Source organism: Megalops cyprinoides, chromosome 4 (assembly GCF_013368585.1).
Source record: "Megalops cyprinoides isolate fMegCyp1 chromosome 4, fMegCyp1.pri, whole genome shotgun sequence".
Taxonomy (NCBI): domain Eukaryota; kingdom Metazoa; phylum Chordata; class Actinopteri; order Elopiformes; family Megalopidae; genus Megalops; species Megalops cyprinoides.
This window is the reverse complement of record NC_050586.1, coordinates 39,567,429-39,580,687: the sequence shown is the minus strand read 5'-3', so window position 1 is coordinate 39,580,687 and position 13,259 is coordinate 39,567,429. Positions and strand designations below refer to the sequence as shown.

Here is a 13,259-nt window from a genome sequence, read left to right as displayed (position 1 = left end):
TCTGCCTGATGAAAAACAAAGCGTTTCTTCACCCTCCCATTTATTGACAGGGTTCTTATCCAATCGCAGAGCAGATGTATGACTATGGGATTCTGACGAAAAATCACTGTCTGCCTAATGGAAAATGCTGCAACATGCAAGTTGTGTTTGAGCCAGAACTTGGTGGATACTGACTTGCTTAATTTGCGATGAAAGTCACGATTCTCACGGTGATGTCGGACTATATTGTTTTAATTAGTTGTGCCACTGGAAAGTGTTGTATTGTGTTGAAATGGCATGTATCCATGCGGTGTGGAAGTCTGTGCTGACTTTTGAATCCATTTTGTCTGCGCCAAATGTTGTGAAGAAGCGTTATTCGCCGAACTGTTGGGGTTAGCTGAGGTGAGGGAAGGGCGCATGAAGCCTCGGGTTAAACGCGTCTTAGCCTTCACGAAACGGAAATTATGATGGAAGCGTGACTCAACAGACTCTCTAGGGAACGTACTGATACTAGCCTATAGAGCACCATGTAAACTGGGTTGGGCAACGATTCGGTTCATTTGTCATTTATTTCGAACAAGCAATATTGTATGACCTGTAAATATAACTTTTTTCAACGAACTGTTACACCACGATGTGTTTGTGTAGTCTATAAACCCTTAGGTGTTGTACTCATTAACCATCTAATAGGTAATTGGTAGCTGCGGTAATCACTTCTAAAGAGGTCATTTTCATTAGCGTCACATTAATTGTTTGTGAGACGGCGTGTACGCCTGGCACCCAAAGTGAACCTGTTAGCTGCTTCAAACAGGATCAGGTGCATATTTTCAAACGAACTTTTCTCACTCATACTGGCAACAGAAGACTGGTACAATACACTTCCTTCCAGCTGAAATGCCACCAGCATCGGTTCCATACTGTTCTTACACACAAAGGAATGATGTCACTCTTTCCTCACCCGTGAGAATAACTAAACATACGGCAACCCAGAATGCAACAGTATGAACATTAACGATCACCAAAGACTTTCCATCAGAATTGCTCCAATTTCTTATTCTTTAGATAACATATAAAGGTGAGATTCATATAAACGAGGTTCATTTTTGTTTATAATATGGAATTTGTTTAAAAAAATCATGATGGATAGCTAGGTACATGAAGCCTGTCTGGCGAGTGAGAATTCAATGAATCAAGAAAAAACAGAACAGAGCTAAATAGTTTCAGAAACATATGATGCATATAGCTTCAGCTATAACCAACCAATTCATACTTTATCTTTTTTTTTTGCATTTGTTAAATGAATGTTAATACAGAACAAATAGAAACCCTGTCATATTGCATAGTGAGCATTTTTTTTAAATCTGACTACTGTTTTTTTTTTTTTAAATTCAAGGTGTGATTAAATCACCCTCATGTTTTCTAGAATAAATTAATTACCATGAATTAATCTGGAATAATATGAATTTGCTCTCTGCAATGCTACTGGTTGAAAATTTCTCATTTTAAAACTATAGGTAAAAAAGTCACCCAGTGCTTACTTTTTTAAAATTATTATTATTTTTTTTTCCTATTTAATCAGTGGTGTGAAGAAACTGGGACTTTTTGTCCAAAAACCTTGTTGGAAATTCCAAGAAGCTCAGGCTTGTCTGAAGATGGAGATTCCAGCATGACGATATTCCAAAGCATTAATCCAAATCTACAGATAAAAGGTTAACTGAGCACAAAATATATGTACTCAACTGATCATCTTCACATTCAGGGCTCAGTCCAACCAAACAACTTAGAAAAGTGGTTGATTCTCATGAATGGCTGAAGCAGTTGCGTTACAGCGCAAGATCAGAGTGCAGGCCAAGGCCTACAGCCCAGGTTTGATCCCAACCGTTTCGTCAGCCAACAACGATAGGGAGCCCGCAGTGGTGCAACAAATTGGCCATGTTCTGCCAGGTTAGGGGTGGGAATATTGACAGAGTCCTCTTGTCTCTTGACCTCTTGCTCTCATGCACCCCACAATTTGTTGCTCAGGTGACATCGGGGAGGTGCACCTGTCCTCTGCTCAGCGACTACTGTTCACATGCACCATGGTACTTACGGTGTGGGAAGTAGATGCTGGCTCCATGTGAGTGTATCAAAGGATTGCACTCATGCTTTACTCCTGTGTGAGTGCAGTGGTTGCTGTGGTGAAGGTCAACTAAATGTGTACATTTCACGGTCACGAAGTTTGGGTGCATGCATAAAGCAGGAAAACAAATAGATGTCAACCAATGAGAAGCAAAAGATATACAGGGCAATTCTGCATGAACGAATAGTCAAAAATCCCTTCTCAGAAGGGCCAGCACCACATAAAACACAACAGGAAGTTTCTTGTCACTACTGTATAATCAATGCTACAGGAAAATACTAAATACTAACAACAAGGATGTGAGTAAATGTGACCTTTTTGATGTAAAAAGTAATTACTTGTGAACAGTGTGACTGCTTTGTGAAAATTTGTAACATATGTAATTCTTTTTAAGCAGGAAAAATGATCCTTCTGTAACCCATTCATTCTTTACCTTTTGTTCATATAGGGCACTGTATGTGTGTTTTTTTTTTTTTTTGCAAGATGTGACACAAAGTCAATGGCCTTCACAAGACAGTTCCAGCTGAAGACTGTCACCTGTGTCATGTGATTAAAAAAAAAAAACTTCCTTTGTATGAAGGTTTACTCCATGGGATAGAAATTTTTCAGGGGTAAGTTGATGGCCTTCCCAAGTTAGACGATCAACTAAAAAGCATCTGTCATAAGTAACACCTGGACCAACACATGCTATTAGGGTAGGGTAGATTTTACTGGTTCTGAAATCAGTATAGGTATTGTCCACCCTACCCCAATAGTTTCTGTTGTCACTACACAGTAAACCATTTCAGTATGCTCTTTTTTCCTGTTCCTTTCAAGTGTATTAAGTCATTAAGTAACCTGTCAAAAATTGGAAAATGGTACAGAATGGATTGAAATCTCATCAAGATGTCATGACAAACTACTGAAAGATGTCATGTGTGGGAAGAGGGGCTTCCCTTCATCATGCTGCCCCCTAGTGGTAGAAGCATCATAACGGCAAAGGAAAAAGTACAAGCAGAGCAAAAAAGTGAGGTCTTCAGTTATTAAGCATAAATTTAAGGAAGGCCCTAATTTGTCCTCTTGTCTTCATTGATAAATTGGTAACTTTTCATGCGTACACAGTAAAATGGACAATGGTGAACGTACTGATATGACTTTTGCAGGGAGGTGGCTAGAAGAGAAGGGGTAAGATTGCTGCTCTTTGAATGTAATATTTTAAAATATTCCAAAGTTGCTGGAGATTCTGCATTGTAATGTTTAATTTATTGAAATTGTGTAAAAGAATAACAGTATAGTGACTAATTGTTTTCATTCATATCTTTGAGCACTATTTTGTGGTGGGAGAGGATCAAGGAGAAAATTCGCTGTTAACAGAGTGGAAATGACAGCCATTCAAACCTTCATCCAGTACAGTTTACCACAAAAATGTAATTGTTTTTGCATAATCAATAAATGGATTGAGGTCAAAATAAATATAATCAACACTTTTAAAAATGTAACCATCAGAAGAAGATGAGAATTACTCTATGGCTGTTATTGATTTTGTCACTAGTCTAGGATAACTACTTCTCTGAAACAATCAGCAAAATCACCTAAAATCCATCAGTGCCATAATTCTGAAAAGGCTTCTCTGAAAACAAATATGATGGAATAGTCACTTTTCCACTTATCTTGATTTAGTCTGACTTGCAAATGAGCAAAAGTCAATGCAAATAAACTGGCACACTGTAGTTTTAGTTGGCATTGGGTATTTTTTTGTAAAATGGAAATCTTTATTTAATCCACTTCATGCATCTACATCTGGGAATAGGATACTGTTTACCGATTTAAATCAAATTTTCTGGGGAAGAAGAAATGTAACAAAAGAAGGAAGAAAAATATGACATTGTACTTGTATTTATGTCCTATATAGCACATTTCAGGATCCGAATAGCCATCAGTGAGAAAAATGCCTAATTAGCTAATGCAGCATTATCAAATGAACAAGGTTTTACAAACACCCGACTCACATGTGTGCCTGCAGGAATTTGTGGGAAATGCAGGGATTTGTGGGAAATTTCGCTTGTTCAAACAAAGGAGGCACCTTCCTGTACTTTTTGAAGTTACACATACGGGTTTTGATTACAGAATGGTGAGTCATGTACAGGATAGTTAACAATCTGCTCTATACCTAACCAAAAAAAAAAAAAAAGGAACATTGAGACAAACATTGCTGTCAGTACATTACTGTACAAGATGAGTTCTGTAGCACTAATTGCAATGGTTTGTACAGAGCCACTGTTAATTTATCTGAAACCAGGTGGTAAAAATGGACACTTTTCACTCCCCATTGAATAGTACTCATCGTTTCCATGCAGGCCCACTTCGCAGTTGTCCTGCGTCAAAATCATGCTTAAAGACATGGAGTTACAAACCAGTGGGGTTTCACACAAAATGTTTATTCATCTTTGTGAATGAGAAAACTACCATTTCCAATGCGGAGTGCCAACAAGTCTGTGCGTGGAAATTACATGAGCGTACCCACACGCCAAAAAACCCAAGATCATGTCATGAAAAGAAAGGTCAAAAAAAAAAAAAAAAAAGATTACTAAAAAGTTGTGTGCTTACACCAGCTCCAGATTTATGTTTGAATTTACCATACACACAAGGGAGAATATCACTTACATGGAAAGAGACCGCTTGGACTCAGGGGAAAGTTGCGTCGAGTTCTTTTAAAAAAAAAAAAAAAAACCAAACAGAAGGTCATGGAAGATGTGCATCTCCCAGTTTGAACAAATGCATACACTACAAATACACGTTTTGTAATCTTAGCTCATATCTCAAACGGAATCCAATACAGGTAGAAGCAGTGAAATAATTTCACCGAATGGGGGAGTCACCATGTCACCATGCCTGGGCTGCTGACTTAGCATGAATGCATTCCAGAGAAAAGTAGGACATTTCTACCACTAATATTTAACACCTAACAAAGTATCAAGTAAGTGTCTCACTTTGGAGACCAGAGAGACAGACTATCAGTATTTTCATACATTCAGGTCAACAGTGGCATAAAAAAAGAAATACAACAACACACCCACATAATAAATTAAGTCGCTACCTTTCCAGTGCTTAAGGTAGCGTTTCCTGAACTTACAACCTTTAGAATAATTCATTGGGTCTTCAAAAGCAAAAGTAAAATGCATAATGTGTTTCTTAATGTTTTGTTTTACATTAACAAATTCAGTAAATGGAATATATATATAAAAAAAAAATTCTGTGGTGAAGTTCCGCTGACTGCGGCGTGTCTGTCGAAGTCCATCTTGTATGTGACTGTGGACCAGTGTGGGAGATTAGGGGGGCGGAGGGGGTCGTTAGGATCCCACACGGGTGGTGGTTGTCTTCTTGTCTGAGAAGAAGCTCCTCAGGAGGACCACTTGGCTGATGCTGACCACCAGCAGGATGAAAGCCTCCCCGATGGACCAGAAGGCCACCCGCGTGTTGAGGTCTTCCGCGCGGCTGCGGCCCTGGGCCTCCCGGAGGCGGAAGTGCGTCTGGTAGTCGATGACCGACTTCAGGGCCTCGTGGATGGAGACGCAGGCCGATTCCATCTGTGACAGGGAGAAGTGCCAAAGCAACCGCAACTGCTCGTTAGAGAACAATTGGCCTGGCAGCCCTTACGTAGGACATGTGAAATAGCTCACGTGTTTCATGTCAGGCTGAAAAGGAAACTGGCCTGTGCTGGATTCCATTCACATTCACTAAAAAAACTGATAAAAACAAGAGGCGTTCATCTAACTGTAAAAGTTTGGTAAATAGCACATGCACCATTACACAATAGCTCTGGATTTTAAGCCTTTGAAGCAATGGCAAAATCAGTGTTATCATGCAATTGGTTGTCATTTGGGGCCAGAGTATACACTGTCATCATTTCTCCATAGAAATACATGTGAGGGATTTTTTTGGTATTATCAAGTGGTCAAGGTCAACAGTGACAAATTTTTACATTAATTTCATACTGAATGACTCACAAGCCTTTTCTTAGAACTGTCTTATTTCAGTAATAGTTTGTCCTTGCAGCCATTAAATCTTAATTCACCTGGTGGGAACACCACATTCTATGCCCTTCAGCATCAGTAATATAATTAGCAGCTCCTGCCTTTTAAGAGGCTTAGGCCTCAGAGGCCCACAGGATGTGTTGTTCCCATGGGTTACATAAAGGTAAACCTTTGACATCACCAAGCTACTACACTATCAGAACACACTGTATTTCTCCAGAGGTTTATCCAGAAGTTTTCCAAGTAGGATGTCAATTTAAAATTTAGCTTGCTATATATTTGTATATAAATTCAATATATGTTATATTTTATACACAATGTACATAAAACATACAAAAAGATACATAATACAATAATACATTGTCACTTCAGTACAACTTTAATTTATGCTGCATTAAATGATTTGACTTTCTGTGCAATAGTATTAGGTGATAATGAGCTCCAGCTTCACATTAACTACATAACTGAGGCAGAGAACATGGTTATTGACATGTGAAAAAAGCACTTGTATTTTATACTTTCATGGCAGATTTTTCAAGACAGATCATATCAGAACATGTTATACTGTAGGTGAGAACCTAATTGTGCTTTTAGGTGAAGACTGGTGCCACTTTTGTTATGAAATACAGAATGTATTACTGGCTAAACAAATCAGCCATGATGAATATTTAAGGCTTGAGTCTTGACATGAGAATAGTGAAGCCTTAACACTTGAAATATAAAACTTGAAATTGGTGGTAAAATTTCTAAATAAATAAAACACCACTATCAAACATCAAACTAGCATGATTATCACTAGATAACACTTAACACTCAGCAAAATGGATTAAACATCTATTGGATATTAGATACTGCTTTTCACTTATAATGGACTATCATATTACATGCTGCTAGCAAGCCCAAAATGATTGTCATAAGAGGATTACCTCATTCTTAATAGCAGAGCAATTTAAACAATGTTAATACAGGAATGGCTCTGTCATAGTGTTTTTGATCACTATGTATAGTTGAACCTTATATCAGTAATTTTGAATTACACCTAATTCTAAATGAAGTACACTGCTGCAATACACTGTAGCAAAACATTAATTTCCATATCAGACTTCTAATGTATAACATAAAAAATGATAAAAAAACAAAACACACTGTGTGACATACCTGGGTTAAAGCAGTGACTCTGTTCTCATTGGGGAAAAGAGGAGGATCCTCCCCAACTTGGAAATCAAAGTAGACTGTCTTGTGCGTGAAGGTGGAGAACTCATTGCTGAAGCAGAACTTGTAGGTCCCGTTCTTGGCAGCCGTGAATGTGAAGCTGTCATACTGCTTTTTCATCTCTTTGTAGAGGACAGTTCCGTCGGCGTCTTCCAGGCGACAGTCAACATCGTAATGTCCTCCGGTCACCACCTAGCAATTACCGACGCAATCTCAGTGCAAGCACAGACTAGGCAGGTATTACAGGTTTGACTGAGAGTTAGACTCTGCTATTCAGTCATCATCTGTCATTGAAACAGCCAAACTTGCGGCACATAGGATAGTTTCCAAGAACGACTCCCCAGCACAAATAATACAGTATTCACAAATAGGTTCATTTTGTTTCAAAAATAACAAAACTACACATACTATCTGCAGCAAGATTTAAACCTAGATCACTTTGTAAATTGGGTTTTCAAGTTATCTTTAAATAATACCCTTAGAAGTAAGGATTGCACCAGCAAATGATTAAACGAATCAGTAATTTCTGAAATGAAGTGACTAGAAAAAAATCAGTGCTGGGTACTTCTAGTCTATGAGGCACGCAGGTTTCTTTTTCATCCCAGGTCTGGGAAGCAGATTTGCCGTCTGTTTCCTTCAGAGCAGTGTATCATAACTGGTGCCAATGCCCTCTAAAATATCGAACACTATTCCTTACGGACTTAAATTGCCCACCGCTGCAATACAATGTTTGACATTTGGTTGAACGTCCCCCAGTGTCATGGAACGCTTCAACACTGCACGGAGTATACAGTGAATTTGAGAGGCGTGGTGGGACGGGCGAGATCCTCCATATTGCACCCATTCATTTCATTAATCGTGCCAAACTTATGGACGCCACACTCACACCAACAAAACGATAAAGCAACAAAATAATTAAAAGCAACAATAATAAATATCACTAATGGTAACAACGACACCTTAAAACTAGTAATATATCCACATCAGTTAGCTAACAAGATACCTGGAATTCAAGGGTGCATTTGGTGCCGATCGTTATATCTTCGTAGAAACACTGCTTGGCGTTGTCAGGAAGTTCGAAGGTGAGTTCCGAGCCGAACACCCATCCGCAAAGCAGCTGGGCCCAAAGCACCTGCAGGAGGACCCTGACGTGACCGTGTTGAGAACCGCACATCTTCCTGACTGGGCGGCAAGAATATCCAAAACGGAGGGGCTTACAAGCACCTGAAAGTTAATGTTGTAGAGTTTAAAACGAGCAATACCGAATGCCAGAACCCCCCCAGTCACTTCATATATCACTAAACAATGTGTAAAATCAACGCATAACGAACAAAGGCAAACCCGGATATAGCTAACATCAGCAAGCTGGCTTGCTAGCAAGTTAGCTCGGCCGCTAACGGCCAGGAACAATTTCACAGATAGCTCGCTAGCTAGATTGCTAACTGTCTTGGTTTGCTGAATGAATAGCTTATTCAGGGGCTGCTCGATTGATAAAACCTAGTCTTGTGTTCAATCATAGCTATTTAATAAGATATCTGTGCCACGTTTTGAATGTATTTTTAACTTCAAAATCGTTGTCATCACATTGATTTTACTCACAGCTCACCTCCAATATCTCACCCGGATGAAAGTAAATAAGCACCTCCTGCGTGGCAAGCGATTGGCCAAAGATAATTTATATTATAAAAATAGAAAACTGCAGCGATTTTAACGTCAAAATTCTACCATTGCCATTGAACGTTCTGTCAACGGAAGTAGTAATTCCCGGAACTTTCCATTTCAGTGTTAGAGTCTTTCAAAACCGGAACTTCTATATCTAACAAGGAAGAAACGTAGAATATGTAATCAGTCTTGTATTGAATGGATTCTGGGTTGATGACGAAGATGACCTTCAATCCAGGAAGCAAATACTCTTAATTTGCGATTTTACCGGTGACGTCAGACCGCTTAGCAACCACTGTTAGGATGGAACCAAATTTCTAGCAGGTTTATATTGAATAATACCTATGTAACTTATTTGTTTTTTTTTTTTTTCATTGAAAATGTCTTGTCCGATGTCCAAGTAAATGGTAGAGTGGGTTGAGACGATATTCTGCTTGAATTAATGTAGTTTCTTTCAATTTCATTAGAAGTTATGAAGTTATGAATTGGGATGCAATGGGAGAAGTCTGTGGGTTCGTACTCCTAAGGCTATTTAAAGTAAATACAGAGGCCTTAAAATGTTGTATTTAAATGTGATTTTGATTATAGAAGACTGAACGGAAGACTTTCCTCATTCAATATGTAGTTGAAATATGCAAAAAAAAAAAAAAAAAAAAAAAAAAAATGCAGTCCATTTAATATATCAAAGTTTTTCAAAAATAAATCATTATTTATTGCAATGATTGTAATGCTGATTATACTATTATATTTCTTGCCAATATTTTCTCAGGAAGATAATGGTCTGAGTTGTTGTGTAGCAGAAATTTGAAATTTGAGTCTGAGTTTTTAGTTGACAGATGAAAAGCAATGATTCATTGATATGGCTTCAAGTTTCAGTCCAAAGACAGTTATGGAGCAAAACCAACACAGTATGTACTGTACTGACAGTGGGGGTTAGCTTCATTGTCATTTTGTTGTGAATGTGCCAAAGATAAAAAGCAGCAGGCATTTGCCTAGGGACAGAAGAGGGGAGAGGGAGACAGATAGCTTGCATCAGAGGAGAGCAGAGGTCACGTGGAGATGAAAAATCTGGGTGTCTGTAAAACAGGGGCAGTGCCGTTTTTTGAACAGCCTCCCAGTGCCGGTTTGAAATGGTTATTAGAAACAGCCAATAGCCAGTGGACAGAGGATAGGAAACAACAGGAGCAGGTAGAGCGAGACAGGGAAGTAGATCGACAACACAGTTTTGAGGGGTCAGGCAACCTTATAAGGGATTCATTAAAAGCAAGTTCTGCAAGATTAGGAGAAGATTAGGAGCTGAGAAATGGAGATACCCTTTCCCTGGGTATGAAGAAGTGACAGGTGTTTGTGACCCAAGTGACACAATGTGACTATGTGAATGTTCTATGTGAATGCAAAAAAATATTGTTTGAGTTCACTGCTCTTGTTAGAAAAGGAGATGTGTGAGGCAACATTAGATAGTCAGGCTCTGGGCTGGCAAGGATATCTACATACATGACTTGATTTACATCATGAAGTTGATTTAAACTTGATAATGGTGATATGCTGATATGACCCAACAAGGCAGACTTATGAATTACAAATAACAAAAACAGAGAGACTTGAGTGTCATCTACTTAACAGTGGTATGAAATGCCATGTGAAACCAAGAGATTTGTTGTAGAGGGTAAACATTAGTGGGCCAAGGACTGAGCCCTTTGGTAGACTTAGTAAGAGACTGAAGATCAAACCTCCCCAGAGGGACCTGAGGATACATTTTGCTATGCAGGAGGAAAACTAACTCTGAGATCACTGTTTCAGGTTGACAAGATGTGATAGATTCATTCCCAACTCCAAACTCACAGCAAGACCTAGGAAGAGTACCCTGAAGTGACATGATTCATTTTAGACTGGTATTCATTTTAAACTGTTGTGACTTTGGGCCTGGAGCCAAGGTAAAGTAACTGAATCTTGGGTAGCGCCAGGGTACAAGCAAGTATCCAGACCTGAACTGCAGCGAGAAAATCAAAGAATACTCTCATATCTAGTTGTATACTCCCTTTAAACTCAGACTTAAGCATTTTATAAAAGACTGAAATAATGTGTTCTTAACCCATTGTTTTCAGTGAGAGGGATATATACTAGGTCTGCATAGGCTAACAGCAAAACATACATGAATTTTTATTGCAGGTGCCACCTTCTACTCTTTCCTTATTTAATGTTATAAAACTCAAAAATGACTGTTGTTAGGGCAGTGGGGTTACTGTGAAACACAGTATTGTAAAATTCTAATTGTGATATTCTTACAACTTTTTAAGCTAGATTTAAAAGTAAAGCTGCACAAGCAAACATTACCTTGTAGAGTACTGTATATAAAAAAGGCAATCCAGTGTTACTACTACTAGGGACAAAACTCAGATAGAAGCTTGTGGCAATAACAGCTTGGTGGTTTGTGCTAGTTATTACAGCAATGTTTCTCACCGTGGTGCTACAGGTACGTGCCATATGATTCAGTGTCTATATGGCTGCATGCTTAACCCTATTGAATGCAGTTTTTGCAAGCTGCTATCGAAGAGTATCTATGAAATTAATAAATATAAATGCACTAATGCACTCTCTTGTTTTATTGAAGTTCATTAATCATCACTGGAGGAAGCAACACTGAAGTTTCTCCTGGGTGGTGTAAAAAATGACTGTTGTGGTGCCCACCAGGTGGCAGCAGAGTACTCTCTTGGAAAGGTATAGTGACGGTATACCTCAGCGTTCTGTGACACGCGAGCAGAGATTCTCCAGGGCTTACTTGAAATTACAGCATCTTTTTTTGCTGTTGGAGAAATATGTCGTGTTTGTCCAGTTGTTGATGATTTACCAAACATGCGTCATTTTATCTTTTGTGTCTCTGCCCAGAACTAGTTTGCGCTTCATCACCAAATATTTAGCAACATTTCACCTAGGAAAGATAAACCATTCATGTGCTGACCATTTTCCAAAATCAATTATTTACCCCAGCATCCTGATGTCAGTCAAATGTGCATACACAGACTAGGTTCTTAACCCAGTCGGTTCTTAAAATCATGGTTGCATTTGTGAAACCTGTTATCAGGGCCCGCAATAATACATTTTAATGAAAATATATTTATGAATTTAATGCATGGATGTCAGATAACATTTGTTGCTGTGAAAGTCACAGATTTATAGGATAATTATTAAAAGCAGACTAAAATCCCATTCCTTTAAATTACTTGGAAACAGACTAATTTTACTGCAAATTAATTTCACAAAATTACTTAAATGCACAGTGTGTAGTTTCCCCAAAATTATTTTAAGACACATGATCATGCACTGTGGAATAAGACATTTCTGATGGAACGTGGAGATGGAACCTCTTGGAACCTCGTAACTTGAACCAGGGTTGTGACTCACAGACGTGATGGCATGCAAAACCTTTGTGCTGATCTCTATCAAATGTCTCCATCTGAAATCACTGCATAAACGATATGGCTGTCCCTAATCAGATTACAGATTTTTTTAATTTGATTTATTTCATGATACACAGTGAAAAGTTGCAACCTTTTATTATATGTTGAGGGCTGGACTCCTGTAATTTTTATGTCCTATTTTATGTTTTATAGTAGCAAAGTTGGAGTCTGCTCCTTTGCTTGGCTCTTGTTTAATAATTGCTTGCAGTTAATTTTGTGATTATAGCTGCCATGATTTTATTTCTTGTCACATAATTATTTGCATCGTTATCAAGACAGTAATCTTCATCATCATCAAGCTTGCTTTATCAGGGTATTTTATTAAGATCTCAGCAGTGTAATGCCCCTCAGGAACTTGTGTCACTTCTAGCAGCTGTAGGACAACCGGTGACCATTTGAACTTCTGCTTTTATAACTGGTCTCCTCTTAGGAACTAAGTTTGGGAAGGAAGGGATGGCCGCTTTCAGTGTAAATTCTAGAACATTAAGGGTGGCATGTGTTTCTACGCTCCTGTTACACTCCGGGAATACTTGGCTCAAGGCTGGACAGCGTGAAGTGTTTGAGGGAGAAGTAATGCAGTCTCATATTTGGGCTCTGAGTGATTCTTTGTCCCCAGTGTTCCATGCGTATAAAAATGTAAGAACTAAAAGCCCTGAGAAATACTATCTCAGATGCGACAAAGTGAATAGGAAATGTGTTTGAGAAAATTGAAGGACACACATAAAGTCCTTTTGAGGATCCATCTTTCCACTGCCTGTTTCAGGTTCAACAATGAAACTTAAACTCCAGGATTCTACCCCGATCGTCTGTATTTTG

General features: G+C 38.6%; 1 protein-coding gene across 2 annotated transcripts; it reads right to left on the bottom strand.

Annotated features, from left to right (window-relative positions):
• Nucleotides 1–4,790: 4,790 nt before the first annotated feature.
• Nucleotides 4,791–8,981, bottom strand: tmed7 (transmembrane p24 trafficking protein 7). 2 transcript variants are annotated; one of them, XM_036526781.1, is made up of 4 exons: nucleotides 8,930–8,981; nucleotides 8,327–8,547; nucleotides 7,270–7,515; nucleotides 4,791–5,664 (listed from the first exon to the last, which is right to left on the bottom strand). In XM_036526781.1, exons 2-4 carry the CDS (start codon nucleotides 8,495–8,497, stop codon nucleotides 5,428–5,430), a joined length of 654 nt encoding a protein of 217 aa, XP_036382674.1. In that variant the 5' UTR covers nucleotides 8,498–8,547; nucleotides 8,930–8,981; the 3' UTR covers nucleotides 4,791–5,427. The 2 variants fall into 2 exon arrangements, with proteins under 2 accessions (XP_036382674.1, XP_036382675.1); XM_036526782.1 differs by having other exon boundaries at nucleotides 8,923–8,935.
• Between the last annotated feature and the right edge of the window lie 4,278 nt (nucleotides 8,982–13,259).